General features: G+C 56.8%; 6 protein-coding genes across 6 annotated transcripts; 3 read left to right on the plus strand and 3 right to left on the minus strand.

Annotated features, from left to right (window-relative positions):
* Positions 1-405: 405 nt before the first annotated feature.
* On the minus strand, positions 406-1,105 carry POSPLADRAFT_1049234 (hypothetical protein; the record flags this gene model as incomplete). The annotated part of the gene is made up of 3 exons (XM_024479692.1): positions 406-665; positions 689-985; positions 1,042-1,105. The coding sequence occupies 3 exons, from the start codon at positions 1,103-1,105 to the stop codon at positions 406-408; spliced, it is 621 nt and encodes a 206-aa protein (XP_024335898.1).
* Positions 1,106-1,281: 176 nt separating this feature from the next.
* POSPLADRAFT_1075860 (hypothetical protein) lies at positions 1,282-2,970 on the minus strand (the record flags this gene model as incomplete). Its single annotated transcript, XM_024482865.1, has 1 exon — positions 1,282-2,970. One exon carries the CDS (start codon positions 2,968-2,970, stop codon positions 1,366-1,368), a length of 1,605 nt encoding a protein of 534 aa, XP_024335899.1. The 3' UTR covers positions 1,282-1,365.
* Positions 2,971-3,412: 442 nt separating this feature from the next.
* POSPLADRAFT_1173365 (hypothetical protein) lies at positions 3,413-6,084 on the plus strand. Its single transcript, XM_024488229.1, has 2 exons — positions 3,413-3,707; positions 4,033-6,084. The coding sequence occupies exons 1-2, from the start codon at positions 3,475-3,477 to the stop codon at positions 5,996-5,998; spliced, it is 2,199 nt and encodes a 732-aa protein (XP_024335900.1). The 5' UTR covers positions 3,413-3,474; the 3' UTR covers positions 5,999-6,084.
* Positions 6,085-6,748: 664 nt separating this feature from the next.
* On the plus strand, positions 6,749-8,307 carry POSPLADRAFT_1151947 (hypothetical protein; the record flags this gene model as incomplete). Its single annotated transcript, XM_024486602.1, has 9 exons — positions 6,749-6,844; positions 6,893-6,957; positions 6,985-7,101; positions 7,150-7,255; positions 7,311-7,407; positions 7,456-7,550; positions 7,608-7,918; positions 7,967-8,052; positions 8,108-8,307. 9 exons carry the CDS (start codon positions 6,749-6,751, stop codon positions 8,305-8,307), a joined length of 1,173 nt encoding a protein of 390 aa, XP_024335901.1.
* Positions 8,308-8,584: 277 nt separating this feature from the next.
* On the minus strand, positions 8,585-14,194 carry POSPLADRAFT_1184817 (hypothetical protein; the record flags this gene model as incomplete). Its single annotated transcript, XM_024489103.1, has 12 exons — positions 8,585-9,845; positions 10,336-10,460; positions 10,512-10,797; positions 10,851-10,867; positions 10,922-11,008; positions 11,079-11,159; positions 11,217-11,306; positions 11,474-11,650; positions 11,671-11,695; positions 12,861-13,162; positions 13,241-14,086; positions 14,141-14,194. 12 exons carry the CDS (start codon positions 14,192-14,194, stop codon positions 8,585-8,587), a joined length of 3,351 nt encoding a protein of 1,116 aa, XP_024335902.1.
* A 2,406-nt stretch (positions 14,195-16,600) lies between these two features.
* POSPLADRAFT_1049238 (hypothetical protein) lies at positions 16,601-21,469 on the plus strand (the record flags this gene model as incomplete). Its single annotated transcript, XM_024479693.1, has 7 exons — positions 16,601-17,398; positions 17,453-17,508; positions 17,563-17,646; positions 17,742-18,053; positions 18,116-18,644; positions 20,972-21,220; positions 21,317-21,469. 7 exons carry the CDS (start codon positions 16,601-16,603, stop codon positions 21,467-21,469), a joined length of 2,181 nt encoding a protein of 726 aa, XP_024335903.1.
* Between the last annotated feature and the right edge of the window lie 879 nt (positions 21,470-22,348).

The following is a 22,348-nucleotide window of genomic DNA, read 5'->3' on the forward strand; positions in this document are numbered from 1 at the left end:
ATGGATCAACAGTGAGTCAAGTTCTTGGTACATTTTACGGGAACCGGAACTTTGCGGCCCGCTAGAAGACTGATTTCACACAGTCGGCCGCTGCCACTGCGTCCCTTCATTCACTTGCTTCTCTGGAAGTCATCGAGTGAGGTCTGCATACTGCGCACAGGAAAATATTGAGAACATGTACGTACCAGGTATAGCTTCGGCGGGCACATCTTCGTCATTCACTGCACGGATGGAGTCGATGCCAAGTTCATATGGTCCTTCAACACCGCTATTTCCTCCAAGGAGTGAAACCCCAACTGTACGGACGCGCTCCCGGAACATGGTTATTTGATGTTGCGAGACCTCGCCCGCATTAGTGAGCACGAAGTCTGCAAAGGGGATCTTGATACGCGGTCGAATCAGCATTCAATCAGAAAGCATATACGCGCGCACAAATATATCTTCCCAACCCCCGTCGTCGCGTCGGAAGTAGAGACGGTGCTGCCACAAATCGGTGGTGATAGGCCCGTCCGTCTGGATATTCACGTAGTACGAGTTGCGCGTCCGGGGATGGCCAGCTGCTCGGAGCCGCAGTGCAAGGAAGCGATGCATCGAGACATCGTCCGTCATCTCACCAAATAGCGTTGTTCTTGGCTGCAACCATTGCAAGTAGTCAATGTAAAGATCTGGTCCTCACCAAATAAGCCACTGCGTGCCTTACTCCGGAATCCAGCGTAGCCACCCCTAATCTTGCCCTCAAGGCCGCCCCGTACCCCGAGACGCATCTCGCCCCAGAACTTTCCTGCCGAGCGCCGGATCTGCTCGGTTGTTTCTCCGTTCTTTGTGGGCAGGACACTGGAGTCATCGAGACCAAAATGAACAGTGGAGGTGCCGCCGACGTCGGCGTCACATCCGGTCGCAAATTGCTGGATATCCTCGTTCGAGTTGAATGTGAATAGAGTCTTAGGTGTTCTCGAGGGTTCGTCCGCGCCTTGCATAAGCAGGACTAGAATGCAAGTCAGATGCTTGCACAACGGATGTGGTCGCCGCCAGAATGCTCACCGCGCGAAGTATTGTCCCGCACAAGCTTACTGGTGCGATTGAGGTACTGCGTCAAGCGAGACATGATGTAGAGAGATGCTCTGCGCCGGCGCAAGTCGAAGTCGTAGTGGTGGTCGACATCATCGCGCTCCGCACGACGCGTCCCACGTGACCGACATGCCGTCGCGTCGCGTCGCTTCTTCACTCCAGGGCCACCTTCTGAGATTTGGCCATCTACTCATGTCTCGGCAACGACTTTTTGTGCAAGATGCGTGCCAAAGGTGTATTACGATCACTTGACTCGTCTACTCACACAGCGCATCATATCGACCGCTGTGAACGCGCTCATCCCTGTACCAAAACACACTTGCGCCCACCAACCTCGACAGGCTCCATCGTCTCAGCAACAGCACCAAGCACAGACTCCTTTCCAATACTGCTATGTGCACCGTATGCTCTTGCAACGTCCCACTCGGAGCTAAAGTCCACATCCTCCGAGTCGCGAAGCCCGCGAGTCAGGACGTGCGGCTCGTCGCTACCCACAACGCCAGCCGTGGCATCCGCCGTTTTGCTGAGGTCAGGCGTCCGGACGGCGTCCGATGTGGCTGGCGAGTCGCAGAACGAGAACGAGGGCGTCATGGATTCCGACTTTTGAGGGCCGTCACGGGAATAGCGTTTGATGCTTGGAGTGGAGTAGCGCGACTCGCATGACTTGTAGGACACACCCGTGAGGCTTGCCGAGCCGCCGCTAGCACGACCCGAAGGGCGCGATTCCTCGGACTCCGGATTTGATGAAGCTGACAAGATTGAGTTCTTCCCAGGTGAGCCGCCGGTACGATCGAGCGGCGCGAACACGTTTGACGAGAGTATATGTGTCACGTCCTCAAACTGACCGTCCAAATTTGACGCGAACACTCGCCAGTCGGAGGATGGTTCAGATGACGCCAGGTAAGCATTAGTGTTTCCGATGGCAGAAGGTTGCTGCGATAAAGTGGGTAGCGTAATGTCTTGAATTTCTGGGGGACCAGGAACAAGGCTATTCTTCTCATCCAGATCCACAGCTGCAGGCGACGGAGGGACCTTTTGCCCTTCTTCAAGATTCGAAAGATCGAAACGGACTTCTCGATTCTGCCGTTTGACGCGACGAAGCCGTGAGGGAAGCTTGCAACGCATACAAGCCATAGCTATTGCAAGCATGGAGAACGTTCCAATGACTAAGAACGCTGCGAGGATAGCTGATCTGCGCGCCTGCTGGCTTGCTGCATTGGAGGTCGCTTGATCTTCGTCTGTCGGATTGGGATCGGTAATGTCCGTAGCGACAGGTCTTGAAATTGTCGAAGAGGGTGTCGCTGAGGAGCTGCTGGGGGTCTCTGAAGTAGCAGAGATGGATCTTGATGGTGACGAGACCATAGCCTGCACACCTGCAGACTTAGTGCTTGAAAATGAGGGCGGAACATAGAGAGTGGTCCTAGAAGCCGACAGAATGGCACCTGAGGACCCTGACGCTAGTCGTGTCGCAGAAGAATCTGTCGTACTACTCGAGGCAACAGCATCTTCATGAAGGGAGCTTGATATCCGTGCGGTCGACGTTGCAGCAGCGTTGAATGCGACAGGCGAAGGAGATGGCTTGGCCAAGTTACCTGAAACGGAAATCCCGGGCTGTGACGGCATAAGCAGGATGGTCTCCGTCGTCGCAATCCATGTCAGAGAGCCTGCTGAGAGTTTCGAGTCTATGGCTTCCACAGCACTCGATGGGGCGGCACTGGGCACCGGAGACGTTGGGCTTGGGGTCGCGCTACCTGCATTGGGTCCTGATGGGAGGGTGGGTAGCTTGATTATGGACTCAGTGACAATCGAAGCTGAGTAACCAGAGATAGCAGGTGCTGCGAGACCAGCAAGAGAATAAGACAAGAGGAGGCATGGAACGAGTGGCAAGTGCGCTGAGACCATCGTATAAAGGAAGGACCGTGAATGCCGTGCGGGCGTGAGGGAGTTGTGTGAACGCAAAGACCAAGAGTAGTCTGAGGAGCGGACAAGGCGTCGGTCTGAGGCCATAAGTATCTTGGCTGACAATGTCGGGAGGCTGGCACTGGCATGTCAGCCCCGGCCTCGTCGTTTCGGCATGCGAACATGCTCAAGGTTAGTAGACGCATGCGAACAAGTAAGGTTTAATTACCTCCTGAAGCTTGAGTCTTGCAGGCCTGAAACATGGTTCATTATCAGCGAGAAGGCCTGGTGGGCGTACATAGAGTCCTGGACGCTGTGGACGCGAGTTCAAATTCAATGAGCAGGATTGGTTCAGCCTGTAGTTTAAACGCACGTGACTTGACATAATTGACTTCGAGCTTTGAGTCGACTGTCGAGTAAACCTCGTCTCTTTCCAGGCGACAACTCAGCTTGGCCCTCAGCTAACCGTCCAGACAAACTGTGCCAGGGGTGCGCACAGTAGCGAGCATGAGGCTGCTTCTCTCGCTTGGCCTCAGACAAGCTCGCCATCTGTCTGCAAGGTCATTCGCGACCGTCTCGGATGCTCGTGTTCCTCGAATCCCTCAGACTGTAATCGAGAAGGTGGTCCAAAAATATGCTGTCGATCTACCTGAGGGCAAAGTGGTTAAGGCAGGCGACTATGTAATGATATCTCCAGAGCATGTCATGACGCATGACAATACTGGGCCGGTAATAACCAAGTAAGTGGCAGCATTTTTGTCTCCTGAGAGGATTTCATCACCTCTATGGTGATTGCTCCTTCCCTGCCGGTGGATTTAGAGTACTTGATGGAATATGACCGAAACGTGTGATACATGCTTCGGACATATCACAACAAGCTTCCGTAGTGTGCATAGAATTGGGTGCCTATCGACTTCTAACCATCTACTCCTATGAGCGGTCACTGAGCACAGCTTGACGCAGCAATCAATCATACAAACTATCCGGAATGGGATATCATATTACCGCTTCTCGTCTACACTATTCACCATGCCTTGTACAAATACGCTGACCAGAACATGACAGATTCAAGTCTCTCGGTGCAGCTCGGGTGAACAATCCTTCGCAGCTGGTGTTCACACTCGACCATGATGTGCAGAACAGGTCTGAGAAGAACATGCTGAAGTACGCTTCCATCGAGGCTTTTGCCAGGGAGCACGGTATAGACTTCTATCCGGCAGGTCGCGGAATCGGTCACCAGGTTCTCGTCGAAGAGGGCTATGCCTTCCCGAATGCACTCACCGTCGCGAGCGATAGTCACAGCAACATGTATGGCGGCGTCGGCTGTGTCGGTACGCCAATAGTGCGCACAGATGCGGCGGCGCTCTGGGCGACTGGCAAGACGTGGTGGCAGGTTCCTCGTATGGTCAAGGTTGAGTTTAAGGGCAAACTCTCTCCCGGGGTAACGGGGAAGGACGTGATTGTCGCACTGTGCGGTGTCTTCAACAACGACGAGGTCCTCAACGCCGCTATCGAGTTTACAGGAGAAGGTGTGTCGGCTCTCACAGTCGACGATCGGCTTACTATCGCGAACATGACGACGGAGTGGGGCGCACTTGCCGGTGTATTCCCCGTTGATGACACGCTACTGCAATGGTACGAGCGTGCGCTGAAGCGACTGGAACTGCGCACATTCGCGTCCCCTGCACTTGCATCGTCGATTCCGCCCCCGCCAGAACACCAGCGTATTAACCGCCGGCGGCTCGACGAGCTCCGGGCTAACACCATGGTGTCCGATCCTAGCGCCGCCTACTCGTCACATCTGGTGCTCGACTTGTCAACGCTTGTCCCACATGTCTCCGGTCCAAACAGCGTCAAGATCTCCACCCCACTGCCCGTGCTCGAGTCACAACATATCCCCATCCAAAAGGCGTACCTCCTGAGCTGCACAAACGCTCGTCTGTCCGACATCTCGGCGGCGGCGGACGTAATCCGCGGCCTTAAGGTTGCACCTGGCGTGCAATTCTACGTCGCAGCGGCGAGCTCGCAGGTGCAGCAAGATGCTGAGCAGAACGGTGACTGGCAAGCGCTCATTTCCGCTGGTGCGAAGCCCCTGCCGTCTGGCTGCGGCCCATGCATAGGTCTCGGGACGGGGTTGCTTGAGGATGGAGAGGTCGGAATTAGCGCCACGAACAGGAACTACAAGGGACGAATGGGCAGCCCGAAAGCCCAGGCATACTTGGCGAGCCCTGCGGTCGTCGCGGCTAGCGCTGTGAAGGGATACATCTGCAGCCCGGACTCTCTTGACCCTCAGACACAACCTCCAGCTCACGCGCCGACTCACGCGATCATCACACCTTCCGCAGACACCTCCGCCAGCAGCGAATCTGCACAAAAAGAGGCTGTCCTGCCCGGCTTCCCGTCGACATTTGCGGGACCACTGCTCTTCGCGCCTCAAGACAACTTGAACACCGACGCTCTGTACCCTGGCAAGTACACGTACCAGGATGACATCACGCTCGAGCGGCAGGCAGAAGTTGTTATGGAGAACTACGACACTACTTTTGCAGGTCTCGTGGCGTCCATCCGCAATGAACAATGCGGAGGTGGTGAGTCTGCGGATACCAAGCGCGGCGTGGTGCTCGTATCCGGGTTCAACTTTGGCACTGGCTCGTCTCGAGAGCAGGCCGCGACGGCACTGAAGTCTGCAGGCGTCCCGTTGGTTATCGCGGGCTCGTTTGGCGATATCTTCAAGCGCAACGCAATCAACAACGGCCTTGTCTGCATCGAGTGCCCGGAACTTGTTGCGGACCTCACTCGAGAGTATGCGAAGGATGGGAAGCGCGGCGCGGGAGGAAAGAAGGGCGAGCTGACGGTCAACGAGGGGTTGTCTATAGACGTGAGGGTCGCGGAAGGCCGGGTTGAGGTGAGCTGGCCTGACGCGTCGAGGAAGACTTACACCGTCGGTGTTGTGGGGACGAGCGTGCAAGAGCTCTGGGTCTGTGGGGGGTTGGAGGGCTATGTGCTAAAATCTATCCGGGCGGCAGCATGAGGACATGCACTGTCTGCTTAAAATGTATTTCTGTATATCTTAGACAGAATTCGTTTCACGACAACTTTTAACATTCAGGGTTCTCATGTCTGAGCGTGACGCGTGATGGCCGCGGCGAGAACGGCGCCGGCAGTCCCATGTCGCGCTTTGACGCGACGCGTTGAGTGCGTGACATCGGCACGTGAGGCGCGTAAGAAATAGTCACGCGTCAGCAGAGTGCCGATGGCCCGTGAATTCTCCGCCGCTCTAGCTCTGGTGAGCTCAGTCTCGGCTCTCTTTGTCGAAAGCTCACCTCCGACGCTTGTTAACTCCTTGTCTGTGTGACACACCATGCTGCGTTCTGCTTCATGTCTCAGGCTTGAGACGGCCAAGAGGCCTTTTGGCTGCGCAGCGAGAGACCTGAAGAAAAGCAGCCTGCAAGCTTCTGCAGCGCGTGTCTCGGTCAGTTCTGTTTCTCTCACGTTGTGCAAGCTGGCCTCACCAGATCACGACAGCCACGCTCACGGAATGGTACTCAATTATCAAAACGATCATATTCCACCAACACGTTCTCCCGCTGGGCTTCTGCTGCTGCTGCTCTGAAACCTCAACCTCAACCATCATCATCTTCTCACCAGTCCCCAGATGGCTCCGTTGACCTACCAACTAGCAGGATTGATGACCGCAAGGTCATCATCGGCTGGGATGCCCACATATTTTCTCGATAGTACGCCGAGGCATCCTTCTCATATATTCCACCTGACGGATTGCATGGCGGACAGTCATCACATCTGGCTGCGGGATCATTGCCGATGCCCGCAATGTTTTCATTCAGCTACCAAGCAGCGGTTGGTCAACACGTTCGAAGTACGTACAGTATTCTGTTGAGATTGTCCTTAATAACGTTCGTCGTAGATTCCTCCAGACGTCAAGCCTGTACAAGTCGAGTCGAAGGCTGACGGTTTGGAAGTGAAATGCAAGTAGTGTTCGTGCGTTCTACTTTCCAGCCTTCTATATCTGTCTTATTCAGGGCCGTCATCACAACCGCACACCTCATTCTATCCGTGGTCATGGCTGCAGCAGAATTCGTATGATCCACCATTATCCAAGCCATCACATCCCGAGTATGTCTGGTCGTTGTGCTTGGTCTGATCGTACTCACCTCGGTGAAGGAGGATCCTATGGGGCTCTAAAATCCTGCAATCACCGCCTACTGTGACATACGAAGAAGTAATGTCAGAGGACGAGCAGGGATTGTTCAAGTGGTTATCGAATGTGGTACGCTTGGCCTATACTCACCGGTGCACATGTCCAGCCTGATGATTTCCTTCAGGATAAATTCGGCTTCTGCTTTGTTACCAGTGTTCCACCAACCCCCGAAGCCACCGAAGGGCTCTCCTGCCGAATTGGGTTCATCCGTGAAACCCAATGTGTGTTTCAAATAATCTTTGTAGATCGCAGCTGACGGTGTCCCTCAGATGGCAAATTCTGGGATTTCACGTCAGACCTTGCCAAAGGAGATACAGCTTATACCACGATGGCATTAGGAGCGCATACAGATACGACTTATTACGTATGTCCTTACTGTCTGTTCAACTATGTTACAGAGTATTAACTTAGGACATGGTAGACCGACCCATGTGGTCTACAACTATTCCATCTCCTCGAGCACACGGGTGGCAAAGGCGGTGCGACCCTCCTTGTGGATGGCTTCTATGTCGCCTCTATCTTGAAGGAGCTGCATCCCACCGCGTATGAGCACCTCTCACGTGTGCGCGTCCCTGCACATGCCGCAGGAGAGCCCAGTGCACTGTATACACCAACTCCCCAGGGAGGGTATCCTGTTCTGCGACACGCAGATGATGAGCTAATACAGGTGCGGTGGAATAACGACGACCGCAGCGTCATGAGCCACCTTGAACCCGGACTAGTAGAGGAGTGGTACGTTATTTGCATCAGAAACGTCGGTCAAAACTTGACAAGTATTAGGTATGATTCAATACGGAAGTGGCACCAGCTTCTGACAAGCGCAGATTCCGAATACTGGGTGCAGCTCTCACCCGGTACGGCAGTCGGTAAGCACCTCCGCGCTATTTTGCACGCAGACATAATGAGATTCTTGCAACGCAGTTGTCGACAACCATCGAGTACTACATGGCCGCTCTGCGTTTGATGGCAAGCGACGAATGTGCGGTGCGTACATTGGCATCGATGAGTACCGCTCGAAGCTCGCTGTCCTCTCGGAAAAGTTTGCACCCGGCGCGGTGGTGCGCGAGACGACGCCCTACTCGAGCGTCAACGGTCGGAGTGTGTGGAATCCATCGCTATAACATCATTAGGTATGCGGTCTCGTTCACCTAGGCATGATATTGCCCGCCATGATTTCATTGCGACCTGGTGTACGTGTAAGATACTTGTGTCTTGTCTCAGTAGTCATGTATTTCCTCTGGATTACATGATCATCAAGTGGGTCATCTGTATCTAACACCGCTAGAAATCTCAGTTGAGCTAGTACGTGGAACAATCTACCATATGGTCGCGTCCCGTTAATGTCCGTCCTACCTAAGGCTAAATATGCATTGCGTGATATCTGCTTTACTGTCAACACTATTCAGGGCATGAGACGCGGCGCCCAAGCCTCGTAAGCGTCGCCGTCTGAGGGTCACCTCTAAGTTTCTCTAGGTTCTGGGCGTCAAAGTATACCCCAAGTTGGCATTGCCGCTCGCGTAGGAGAGGGAGGTGATTGAAGACGGCGGTAACCGCATCGTGCTCAGAGATAGGCAGGAGGAACGCAATCTCGAGACCCGGATTGTCTTCTGCCAGGCGTGCCAGGCAGCGGTCTACATCCTCCCAGACTAGGCAGCTAGCCACGGCATGCACAGCGGTAACATCGATGCCGATACAGTCGAAGCAAAATCCGATCTCGATGCGCGCAAGCACATGAGAGGTGATCTCTTGCAAGGCCTGGTGCACCCAGTGAGCGCGCTCGAAGAATGGCGTCACGTCAAGGTGCAAGCTCCGGAGATGGTCGTTGGTCTGGAGGCCCCATGGAACTCGGAAGCCTCTCAACACCCAAACCGGCGAAAGCGTCAGGTGCTGCAATTTGCTACCGGCCGCCCTGAACAGTCTGGAGAGGAACATCACAAAGTGTGGTGCGAAACAGAGCGGGTCGTTGCCTAGGGCCCAGGAAAGATGGAGTGCCGTGGGGCGGAGCTGCAGCTGCTCCTCAGCGAGCCATTGAATGAGCATGATGGGCGGGTTTGCGAGATGGAGGGAACCCGTTCGAAGGGATTCCGGGAGGGTGAGAGTCGCGAATTTAGTGTCTGATTGTGCCGCCCAATCTACGGCGAGGTCAAACCTGAACCCGGCACGGGAGTACGTCGGCTGTTGTATGTGCAACTCAGAGAGGATGGGGAACGCGCACAGCAGGGGGATGATGATGTCGGAGATGCCCAGAGAGGAGCGGCGCAGGTAGAGGCGTCGGATGTTTTGGACAACTGTCACGGTTTCGCTGTCTATGGAGGAGACATGCCAATTGACCAGCGTGAGATCGGCGGTGTTGCCGAGCCGACTGAGAACGCCAATCTGCTCTGACAGGCCAGAGCCAGGAGAGACATGGGCGATAAGATGACGCACATACAGTGCGAGGTGGGGGGACTCTTCTAGTGTCTCTTCAAAGCGCTGCCTTGTGTTTGCATCGATGGTGATTGTGTTAAACATATGCAGGCGAGTAGTTGGCAGCCACTCGCGGCATGTGAGGCTGCACGCCACCAACGCCTTGCGGTCGGTCCAGAGATGGTCGAGAATGCGATCACCCATCTCAGGTGGCAAAGTCGTGTTTATGCTCCCCATCTTCCAGCAACGATGTCTGTCAGAACACGGGAGTTGTGAAGATAACAGTAAGTGCTTATTCGGGACGTGTCATATTACTTATCGAGCCAACGCTGAGCGCTGAGCACTGAGCGTCGAGGAGAGAGGCGTGTGTGTGGTTATGTGAGCAAGTTGACGATGGCGTCATGGATCCCTAATATAGCAACTATAGTGTTCATGGTCACCGGGCTTGCAGCAAAAATTGCTTCACTAAACTTCAAGCTTCAAGCTTCAAGCTCAAGCTCAACAGGTCTAACAACATGGAATAAATCATTTAGGCAAGCGAGTCAAGAAGTATAAAGAGCTAGCTGGCATCAGTCTTGGCTTTCTTAGACTGGTCACGATGACCCCCAGCCGTGTGAGCTCTCTTTTTCGTATTCGAATCCGTAGCACCTTCCTGAGGGACATGTATGATCGTTGCCCTCTTGTTCCGTGTGCCGAATTCTTCTTGCAACGCCCGATACAAGTTGTGGTTGAAGCCGACACACTTGAGACCGAGGCAACTGACTTTGAGGACACCTTCCTCGTACATATTTTGTACCATCGTCTTAGTAATAGGCGGCACAAGGTCAGGAAAGAGTACCGTTCGTTTTATGGCATTGTCTGTAACTCTCTAAACCCGCATCAGCCACGCTATCACCTGTTCATCACCGGAATGACCCACCGTAGAACCCATATGGCGCACGTCGTGCGTGGTCATTGCCGTCATACCGACATATTCGTAGAGACCATAATAGAACCAGCGGCGGTCGTGCATGTAGAACAATTCTCGCTTCTGTCCGACATTCTTGACAAGATCCTCGAGGAGTCCAGATGCCTGCCAGGAGCCCTGGCCTCTCTGGGCCTTCGCATTATACCGATATGTAGGAACAATCATTAGGCCGTGCTTCTGGCCGTGCTTAGACCAAATTATCTCATCGATGTTGGAGCTAATAATAGCATTCTGCGTGCTATTGCACGATGTCAAGCGTGTGTGGACTTCGAGGATATTCGCAGCACTCACAATGTCTGTAGCACTTCCTGTACCAGTGTGAGTCAGGCAGTAGTTTTGAGGGAAGAACATTAGGTTCTTACAGGAGGAATAGATAGCCGTAACTCCGCCGAAAAGTGGTCCAAAGTCTTCGGTTGGAAGTCACCCACAACTAAGGTCTCTATGAATTGCTGAGCATCGAACTATTGATATGACACCCTGATGAACAGATTGCCATATCCTGAGTCATCAGATACACACCTCTGGCTTCGGTAACTGCTCCCTTGTCATTCGTAGCTTTTCTTTCAGCCGCTGACATTTTAGTTGAGACTCTTCAAGGTCCTTCAATTTGAAGATAAAGCTTAACGGTCGCAACTTAGGAAGCCGGGGTAGACGTACGGATTGGAGAGTATTCATGGATTCCTTAGCGTTCTTATACTTCTCCCGCGACGCCTTCCACTTATTCTTCAGCGCCTCGAACGCAGCCGCCTACAGAGGTGAACAGTTTCGAACGACTATAAGCTGCCGCGGGAACAAATCTCGTACGTGTTCCTGTTCCTCCTGCCCTTGCAACGCTCTCGACGATTTCTGGGTATACGTCCACCTTGTACTTGAACCCGCCATGACATAGCAGTCTATGGAACGACCAAACTCACGAGCAGTGTATTTTGTTTGACGTCTTCACTCTCCAGAGCCACCTGCAGTCGTAGTCGGCTTTCGCGTAGTTCCTCTTCCAGCTGTCTGTTTCGTTCCGCCAACTCGGCGCGGTCGCCAGCATCTGGAGAGGAAATTGATCTGTCCTGCTTGTCATGAATGCACGTTGAGTGTAGACACTTGCGTCACATTACTTAACACACCTTGCACCGGCAACTTTGGCACTGTTGACGAAGCTGCTTCACTTCATTTCCGAGAAGTCGAATCATATCCCGCGCTAAGTCAAGATCGTCCACAAGTGTCTCCATGCTCGACAAGCGTGTTCAGCTAGCGGCTCTGAATGTGGACGTTGTCATGAAGCAGGGGTGTGGTGGCAGGCCGCGCATGGTGCTCGCATCATCCCATCAAACGTCGATCACAAATGGCATCAATAGAAATATCGGGTACAGTCACAGTGGACAGTCACATATTTTGCGTTTGGAATGTATATGCAGAGAAGTGACTGGACGGGACGCAGCAGTTCAAGCGTGAAAGCACGCACCCCATGTTCGAATGTACAGTAAGTTTGACACGCAGCAATCACCTCGCATTTTCGTGACATACTCAGAAACAAGACGTGCCGAACACCGAACCGCATTTCCTTGTTGAGTACAGGCTGCTACGCTCCAGTAACCCAACCACCTGATCCGCGACAGGTGGCCATCCAGCTGTACGTCATTCATTTGATATCTGATATTCGGGCTGTTGAGAGGACAATAGCGGGACGTACAGGTTCGTGCACTTACCCGCAAGGTCGCAGAAGCCAGAGAGGATCTTGCCGCGCTAGAGCTCTGTCAGTGCCGTGTAGCATAGCAATGCATGGGCGCCGTGAGGGACCAAGTTGTCATTGTTCCAAGCGTGTTGTAGACTGGCGTAGCGGAGACATGATTGAGGTACTCGCAGGATGCGATACGGTGAGATTGGCACAAATCTCGGGTTTTGATGATTATGGGAAGGCAGATAGGATAGCACACAGACACCTCCAGACACAAATGTCACGCTTCAGGCAGCAGCACAGGCTAGACAAAGACAAAGACAAAGACAAAGACAAAGGGGAGTGGGTGGAAAGATGCCCTGTGGGCGTGGTGATTCCTCGTGTTATCTGGAGCTGGTCGACGCTATTCAAATATATCTCCTATTTCTTTTTGAGGGTGAATCATGTGACGTGATGGTCTCGCCAAGTCTACACTTGCGTGGTCATGTCGGAATCACTGCGAAGGGATGGCCCTGTAGAGTATGATGAAGAGACCAAGTGAGCACCTCACGAACGCAGGACACGGGGCAACGCCCGCAGAGGCAGAAGAACGGATGCATACAACCTAGCTTCTCTATCCGCTGATAGTTCTCCACAAGTCGCTGCTACCCACTGCGCCTTCGTCCTCGCGGACCTCCCCCCGCTCAAGGGTGCACGAGACCAGCATCGCCGTCCTCATCGGACGGTAAGCGAAACGCCTCAGAGTCGGGGCGGCCTGGAACAGCGCGGCCGCGAAGCGCTTCATGTCGCCGATGCACGTCTCCCAGTCGTCTGTCTTCCGTCCGCGCGGGGGATGCGCCCAGAACCAGTCCGGATGCCATATGACCGTCTCCAAGCCGGTGTCCAGCCGCGCCAGCGCATCCGCTATCGTGTCCTCGTCCATGTGCGTGAGCGGACGCTGCGAACCACCATAAGCCCCTGACCCCCGCGTCCCTGCTCGCCACGCGCGACGCACCTTAGAAGACGTGTCCCTGACCTCAAGGAACCTGAGCGCAGGCAGCGCAATGCCGTCGACAACGCCCGTCGGATACTGCCGCCCGACGTCGCCTGGCCGCAACTGCCGATCGACCCGCACACTGACCAGCTGATGCGCGAACGCACGGAGCGCAGGCCGTATCGCGTCCGGATCGTCGCACCCAAGGTGGAGGTGCGTGATGTTCCGCGGCGCGGCCGCGAACGCAGATACGCAACTTTGCGAGGTCTCGAGCGCACGGAGCGCCGGCAGCACGCCGGGCGCGAGCGCGGGCAGCCGCGCGTCGTGCAGATAGAGCGTCAGGTCCTCGATCGCCGTCTGGCGCCCCAGAAAGCCCAGCAAGGCGGGGGACACGCCGAACGCGCTCCCGAACGCGCGCAGGCGGAAGCCGCAGCCCGCGACGAGCGGGCCCCAGAGGTGCGCGGGGACCTCCCCGTTGCATATCCCGAGCGTGCGCAGGTTCGCCAGCATGCGGAGCACCTGGTTCCACACCCTGGTGCGCGTCCGGAGCTCTTCGTACGGCGGCTGGAGGGCCAGGGCGCGGACGGCGTGCGCGCGGCGCGGCGCGGCGCTCAGCGCATGGTGGAAGCGCAGCACGTGGATCTCTGCGTTGATGCTGCGGTACAGCACCGTCTCCGCCTCTGCCTGCAGGCCGCGGCAGATGCGGCTTGCCTGCCGGAGGTCTGCGTGGCCGAGATACTCGAAGATTGCCGTCCACAATTCAATCGGGAGCTTCAGGTCGCCTGCGGTGCTCTGCATACGCACGCGGGCCGCAGCGGGGGCTGCGTGCCTGCGGGGATTGTTAGGCTTCCGGAGCAGCCCGTCCTGCTGACTCCTGACAGAGGCCTTCTGCGAGATGAATGTCAGCCCTGTTATACGAGTCCTGTAAGGTTGGCCACGCACCTTTAAGGTTACCTTTCGGCGACGTCTCGGCTCCTTGTTCTCCTCCGCACCCATTTCGGACCGTGTATGATAAAGCCTCTTTCGCTGATGCAGTTCGTCACAAGCCAGAAACGAGTCCCCAGGCACAAGCAGAATCTGAGGGGGATAACGTGCAGGTGCTAGCGAAGCGAGCACGGGTCAGGATGAGCGCAAGTAACCAGATGCTGCACCGGACTCGGTGGTGGGACCGAGTGAGATGACCAGGCGCTCGTGTGCCCCACAAGCATGACATCACGTGTGGTCACAGATGTCGCACGTCATGCACGCCATTGCCAAACGTAAACCATGGTATGGCAATGAAATACCGGGGGAACCATCGGGGACATAACATAATCCCTCCAGCAATGTATATGCGCCCACGCCCCGTTCGACCTGAAGGTCGCCCAGGGTTTAGACGCAGGGCGACATCGTCACATCAGGAGCCGCCTCTTGGGCGTAAATAGACACCAGAGCAAGGCCAGTCGACTATTCCAACGGCATTGTGACACATGCAGCCGACGCCAGAATGTCGACCGGTTCGGCATGCAGCCTGGGCAGGTCGCCCGCGCGTAGCCGTTAAGAGACCAGCTTAGCCGTGTAGCGTGGCTAGCGGCCGAACTTGTTCACGCACCACACACTGTGGTATCATCGCGTCTTGCGACGCGCCTGCCCCGGCTGCCAGCCATCGCTGGGAGCGAAAGACGCGCACGAGGGACTGTGGGGACTTACAGCAGATATTCCATAGCGAAAGGTTTAGGCAGAACCCACCTGAGGGCGACTACGAGGGGAGTGGTGTCATGGCAGTAATGTGATAAAGTGAACAGGAGGTTCAACTGAATGTCTGCGCCAAGGATGCCGCCAGCCTGATCGAATGCAAGGCAAGCGAACTCAGCGAGCAGATATAGGCAAAACCAAGCCCAGACTCTGCTGCCAGGGATACAGGGTCCAGCGACTAGAACCCCGCCGAAGGATCTGATCGCGAAGCCAATTCAAATGCGGCCTTCCCTGCGCTCCGGCTTCTAGGGGTATGAAAGCGACAGCGGACGGAGATGGCCAGCGGACAGAAGACGGTGGCCAAAGCTTAGCACTGAACAGGAGTGAGCAAAGGAGGGGACGATATATACTCGTGCACGCTGCTCAAAAAGGGAGTGAACGAGCCGCGGGTCTGGAGAACTCGTCCGCGTCAATGGTTGCTGCACAAGAGAGATCAAGACACGACGCCGTAATGATTTGCCAGTTAGGTCCTAGTCTCGGCCGCTGTAGTTGAGAGGTATCATGCGAGGGTCTTGGTTCAGAATCGACGAGAATACGATGCGGGATGTTTCCCGTTTCAGCCAGGGCTTGCTGTTACCCAACACGAGCTGGGGGACGTCTTGATATATATCATAATGGTGCCGTCGAAATCTCGGCAGTCTCGTAGAACCACAGAACCGGACACATAAGATGCAGAACCACCTGCGGGTTCACGTACTAATGGCGTATGATCTTCTATGAACGCGCGTGAGAGGAATCTCCCGTGCGAGGAGCGTGCAGGATGATGTCAAGAATGGACCGCTGAAAGGAGCAAGAAGGACCGCTGGCCGGGCTCGCGCTTGAGCTTGGTCGTGGTCCGCGCCAAGCGAGGGATATCCGTGCGCACATGTCCAGGTGCGGGCGCACCGCTGGCCGGCAGAGCATGGAGCATAGATTGACATGGGCAGCGTGATGGTGCTGCGCAGAAACCGTGTGTGAACGGCGTATATATCAACGACGCGGGCAGTGTGCAGAGTCGGGGTGAGAACGGCGCCATAGCATTTAGCTCAGGACTCGTGGCCCGGGGCGGGGGACGTGTATGGGCGTTTGATTGCCTGCATTTTGCGCTTTGTGTGTGACCAAGCATGGGATCACAAGGTGGACCGCGGAGAAGAGAGGCAGCGTCTGACAGCGGCGACGGGCGTTGCCGTTACGCGTGGTTCGATTGATGCTATATTCGGTGACAGCACGGGGAATAGAATGGGTATATAAGGGCGGGCAACGGCAGGGCGGGGGTCACGTGGTGTGTGCCGAGGGCGGCACGGTGGTTGCGCATGTTTGTGTTTTGCTACGTGGCGTGTGTGGTTCTCGTTCGCCCGCGTTCGACTTGCCCCCCCGTTCTCGGAAACCCGATCCTCCATCATCGATATCCGATCTGCATTTGGGACAGTCTATATCCCCCGCTTCCGACAGGAGTCGCTTCAGACTCAATTGAGAACCACCATCAACGGGAGCCTTGACCTGCCGTGGCGCACAGCCCGCTCCGTGGTAGCCAAATGTAACCATCTCCTTGTCTCCTCTCCTTCTAGTCCGCTCAATGCATCGTATCACGTCGTCTGTGTGTCTGACCAGATAGTCGCTAACCCAAGCAAGTCCACTCTTCCATTCAACCGAATCCCATTGTTCGCATCATCACTGCAAAGGCTCGTCATGGCCACAGCCGTGCAAATAGTACAGTCCCCGGCTCCTGCCACCGGCATCCTTGCCCACCCAGACGCCCCACGCCGCTCCCCTCGCCTCCATGTCCACGCTAACAGCTCTCCCAAACCGTGTGCGAACCCCAGCGTAGACAGATGCGGCCAAGGGCGAAGCAGAAGTCCACGGCGACGCGTCAGCGCCAGTCAGCATGGCAGCAGCATGGACCCTTGCGCAGACGACAGTGTGACCGCTGCGAAAATGACCGAATCGAGCCCAGTGCCTCTCAAGACCCCGGCTGAGCCTGTTCTAACATCGAGATCCCCTCCTTCGCAGGTATCGCGGAAACGACGTCGTGGGTCCGATCCCAACGATCGTGCGACCGCGACCATCTCCTCCTCCCCCACACCTGCCACTTCCCCCAAATCCGTCCCACTCGAGGACACTACGCCTGAACCCTCTTCCCCGCGCGCCCTCCGTGCCCTCAAGCGGCGACGATTGTCGTCCTCGGCCCATTCGCCACCAGTCGCCATCGATGAACCCCGCGCACTGATAGGGGCAGGCCCAGCGCAAGGGACGCAGACTGGTCTTGGCAATGCTGAGAGGTCGGGTCCAAATCTTAATCTGAATCTCAGCCCCTCGTCCGACAAAGTCGATCGCGATCTCCCGCTCACGCCCATTCCTGCGGACGCCGCAGGAACATTGGAGAACCCTATCCCAATTTGGCAAGAGGAGACGCGAGGTCACTCGGATATCGGTCACCACACTGTTTCGGCTGTCGCACAAGACACTCACACCGCCGTGCCGGTACCAGTGAGCATACTTTCTTTGTCATATTTATATCTTGTGTAACCTTAAAATGCGCAGGTTCCCAACAGAGACGCCCCTGCGCTTGATGCTACCCTTCCTGCTGCGCGAGAATTGTCAGTTGGATCGTCAGCCCTTTATTAGAGCGTAGCAGCTGACGTGCTTCGCAGGGAAACGCCTGCCGTTCTGAACGATACCCCCATCACCGTTGATACCATCTCTGATACCAATGTCAATGTTCTCCCTGACTTAACGTGAGTCTATCCACTTCCATGCCTCTCTGCTGGCCACGTCCTCTATGTGGTGCCTGGATATCTTGCAATATCCACTGACCGAGTTTACATGACAGAAACCGGGAGCTTCTCGCGCCTCCGCCAGTGGTCCGCCCTGTCAACCCGATACCCGTTCCAGCACCTCCTCCGGCGCCCGTCTCAATACCGTTCCGATGGCGCATTGCCCCATCCCCGCTCTCCCAGCCGCCGATCACTGCCTCCGATATGGACGGCGTGGGTGACGCCGACGTCTCGGATGATGCCATGCTATCAGACGACATGCCCGCCCCGGGTTTCAAGTCGCTGATCATCCACCGGCGTCCCCGCCGAACGGAAACGGTCGACATGAACGTCTGGAAACTGGCCTGCCAGGAGCGCGTCGCATGCCTGTAAGTGCTCCTCTCGCGCTCCGGCCATCTCATACTGACGCTGAACTGACTCCGGATCGCAGGGTGCGACGATACACCCGCGAGATCGTGCAGGCCGTCGTGGCCGCGCAGGCCGAGCACTACTTCTACCGCCCGACCGAGTTCCAGCACTATACCCCCGACAGCTACTCCGCAGAGGCCGGCCCCGACGCGATGGACACGGAGGAGAGCAAGACGTCCGGAGACGAGTACGACGACGACTCGGACGACGACGACATGGCCGTGGACACGGACGAGGAGGCGCCGCAGGGCTGTGACGTCATGCACGTCGACCTCACCGAGCAGCCGGCGCCCCCGTCCCCGATGGCGAGCGGCGAGCCCGCGGTCGCAGCGGACCAGGCAATCCCGCCCGTCGCGACGCCCTACGCATTCGCGATGGCGTACTGGCTGCCGCCGCTGTCCTCCATCCGCGTCCCGTGGCTCGAGCCGTGCACGTTCCTGACGCCCGAGGGCAAGGCGTACATGGGCCGCGGCACGCCCGTCGACCGCCAGCGCCGCGCGGGGTGGGCCGCCGCGCCCCCCGCGAGCCCGAGCGCGCCGCCGCCGGACTACGTGTTCGCGCCGTCGCTCTGGGCGGCCCCGCAGGCGCCGCGCGCGTGGCACGACCCGACGCCCCCGCAGTTCGCGGGCGGCGAGGGCACGCCGAGCCCGACGGGCTGCGCGTGGCACACGAGCTTCGTGCAGTGCCTGCTCGGGGTGGGGTGCGCGCCGAGCGGGGGCGACGGCGCGGCGGCCCCGGGTGTGGGTGTGGGCGTGCCGTCCCCCGCGCCGGGCATGGTGCAGGCGCAGGCACCCGTCTCCAGCACGCTCAGCCACGCCCTGGGCTGAGCGCGGCGCAAGCCTCTTCCCCATCTCTCCACGCATCTCCGCTCCTCTCCTAATCGCAATACGTCGCATTGAATCGCATCGCATCGCATCTCGTCTTTCCTCCCGGGCGTCTGTTCTTCCTCCTCATCTGCTTGTCCATATGTCCCGCCTGCTTTCCTTGCTCTGTCTCCGCCTCCACGCATGCACGCCCCCTCCCGCAGCCCGGAAACGGGCTGTCGCTCTGCTCACGTTCACGTTTTGCCCGCTAACATTATCGTCCGCCAGGCGGTCTGCACGCGCGCCCCGGCCCCGTCTGTATCATATCGCGCAGTAGCACACGTTTCTTTCCTGGTTTATTTCTCTGTGTGCGTGTGTATGTGTTTTCCGGACCCGGCGCCGCCGCCAGTGCCCGCGCGCCGCGTTTCTGTCAGGAACACGCTGGGAGCGCGCACGATTCATTACAGCAAGACGAATATTGAGAGACCTCCCTCGCAGAAAGTGCAGATAGACGGCATGGAGCATAGCGGCGCTCGGCACCCTGCTGTGACGCGATACCAGCAGCTTCTTCAGTCTGACAATTAGTCATGGAGCGAGACATGTACACGACGAATTCTTTCTGAGCAGGACGCGCCGCATTGACGCGCGACGGCGAGAGGACGAGGGGGTAACGGCAAGCGTCTAGCTCTGATCGGCCGCCCGTCGCCGTCTCTGCACTGCTGCCGGCTCCTGCCGCTAGCTTCCGGGGTTCTGCCCCGCCTTGCCCCAATGTATACTTCGCGAGGGGAGGTCTGTCGTTATTGGTCTTCCTGTAGTCATGCACGGCGTCCAGATTCGCAGGATCTCAGGCCGATCGTGGCGGTTCACGCGGGCCTTACGTGACCCTCCCTCGCGCGTGTCTCGAGGCCGAGTGGCTGTGCCCCAAGGCGGTATCCGCTCCTGCGGAGAGCGTGTCGGCTGCGAACTCGTAGCTTGCATGTCGCCGACGGGCCAGTCAGCTTCGGGCCCAAAGCAGGCCGAAGCTCCGAGGTGAGATGAAAGCGCAGGACACGGAAGCATCGGGGTGTGTACAGTAGTATAGTATTGGATTGGATTGCGCTATCAGAGACATTACACATACATGCATCGCAATCGCCATTGAAGGGCGTAGTTCCGGTGCAGTCGAGAAAAATATGGCACTAGGGTAATACAACAGCGCGACGAGTACCGAATGAACGCGTAGGTATTGCGGAAAATGACACTGAATGAAGGCAAAGACGCGGTACTCGTCGACGGGAAAGAGGTCCCTCCGGAATAGATGCCATGGTCCGATCCAGCCTGTACATGACCGTGTATTGTGGAGGATCCGTGCCGGTAACAAAATAGTGTCGCAAAAAGTAGTGAATGGAAATGAAAGATAGAAACAGTTCTAGATGTGTTGTAGATAGGCACGCAGGAGTCAGACCGTCGCCTTACAGAATGCTCGTAGACGTGGATGCGGGTGCCCAGCTCTGTGAAAGCAGAAACACATGTCAGTTGCGCAGACATCGCGAATGGGATCACAACTCGCCTTATGCGTGCCGCGGCTCCCGTGCGTCTGCCAGCTCTCCCTCGACGTCTTCCGAGGGAAGAGCCCGAGCGCATCGGTGTCCTCCTTGCTCCTCAGCGCAACGGTCACGCGCCGCGCGTGTCCGGCGCGCTGCCGCTGCGGGGGCACATTGAACTCCGCGTCGGCCTTGGCCAGCTCTTCGACGATGGGGTCGAAGGACACGCTCGAGCGGGGCACGCTCGGGTCGCGCGCCGGCGGGCGCCGCATCTGCCCAGAGAACGGCGTGTGGATCGAGAGCGGCGGCGTAGCGTAGATCGTGCGGCTCTTCGGCATGGGCGCGCCCGGTGGTGGGCCGTAGTGGTACGCCGGCGGCGGGAACGGGTGTGGCGGCGGGAGCGGGAGGAGCGGGGGCGGCGGCCGTGCAGGCGCGTCGTGGAAGAAGGGCGGCGGGGCGTGCGCGCGGAGCGCGAGTGGCGACAGCGCGGGGTGCCACGGGGGCGAGCCGAACGCGTGGCGGAAGCTGAGCTCTGGCGGGCTCTGGGCGTAGAACTGTGGCGAGGGCTGGAACGCGCTCGGCGCAGGCGGGGAGAGTGGCATTTGGGGTTGGAGGGGGAAGTACGTCGTGCCGTGGTATTGGACGGCGCCGGAGAATGCGTTGTCGATTGGGCTCGGAGGCCGCATGCTCGGCGTGGACTCGAGCGAGGTGGGCAGGACGGGCACCTTGGGTATGATTGGCTCCGGGTGCTTGAAGGGACACAGCGCGCCCATCGGACAGTTCGGCCACGCCAGGCAGGGTGTATGGCGGATAACTGGGACGTCGAGCTAAGAATGAGTGGCGGCAAGGGCAGGTCAATAGACGGAACGTACAAAGATGGACTGCCACGGGATGTAGGTAGGCGCAATCCTTGACGTGACACAGGCCCTGGACGTAGGCCCAACAGTGACTATGCTTGGTCGCTGCCTTGCTACGGCTGTCGGGGCCACTTCCATTAGTCTTCGGAAGCCCCCCGGGAAAGCGGGCGTCTTGGAGGGCGATCTCCGCTAGTTGCAAGTCATGTATGCTGCAGAATTACTGTGTGTGAGATACTGTTGAGAATGCAACGGATCAGCTTACTAGTTGCAGTCCTCTCCCAGTGGACACCATCCTCTATTTTTTGTGAAATGTCTGCACAATGCCGTTCGCCATGAAAGTGGCCTGTACCGCGGAGCACCGAGAGTAGGGGTATGGTGGGATGCGGGTCGAGGAGTTGTGCCAGCTGCTCGAGATGCGGACTGTAGGAGGTTGGCGGTTGCCGCCGACAGTCCACCCTTGAACGATGTGGGAGGCATGGGAAGTAGAAATTGTGTTCCATCCAAGTTTGACTTCGCAATGTTCCGAATTGTCCTTGTCAGTGGGCGGCAGACGGTCCCGGGAGCAGACGCACTCACAGTGTTCAATAAAGAGCTGAGGAGAGGGAAGTTCATCGCAAACGGGGCAGCTACTGAATGTTCATATTGACAGTGGCTTCCCTGCGCACAGTATCCGAGAGCAAAATTTCTGCACAGCTTGGCTATTGGAGAACCGTGATTAATCAGTATATAGAATCACGAAGAGAAGACGTACAGCGGGGACGATCTCGGCGGGAATGCATCTCCGAGGAAGCAAGGGAGTGGAAAAGAAGACTTTCCGATTTCCTGACGCGTCTGAGTTTATATGCCGTGTATAGGGACAAAGCGTAAGAAGCTCAGATATGGATTGGCCACTTTGCACGTGCGAATCACGCGAAGTATCAAAGCTGGTGCTGCGTAGTCAATGAGAGAAGCAGACGTCAAAACTCAGGGTTGACAACGAGCATATGAATAGCTCCGGACAGACAATAAGTGTCATCACGGGATTAAGAGAGAGAGATAGTGAGGCGGTGAAGAGGATCGACGTGAACATCGA

Source organism: Postia placenta, assembly GCF_002117355.1.
Source record: "Postia placenta MAD-698-R-SB12 unplaced genomic scaffold POSPLAscaffold_13, whole genome shotgun sequence".
NCBI classification, from domain to species: domain Eukaryota; kingdom Fungi; phylum Basidiomycota; class Agaricomycetes; order Polyporales; family Adustoporiaceae; genus Rhodonia; species Rhodonia placenta.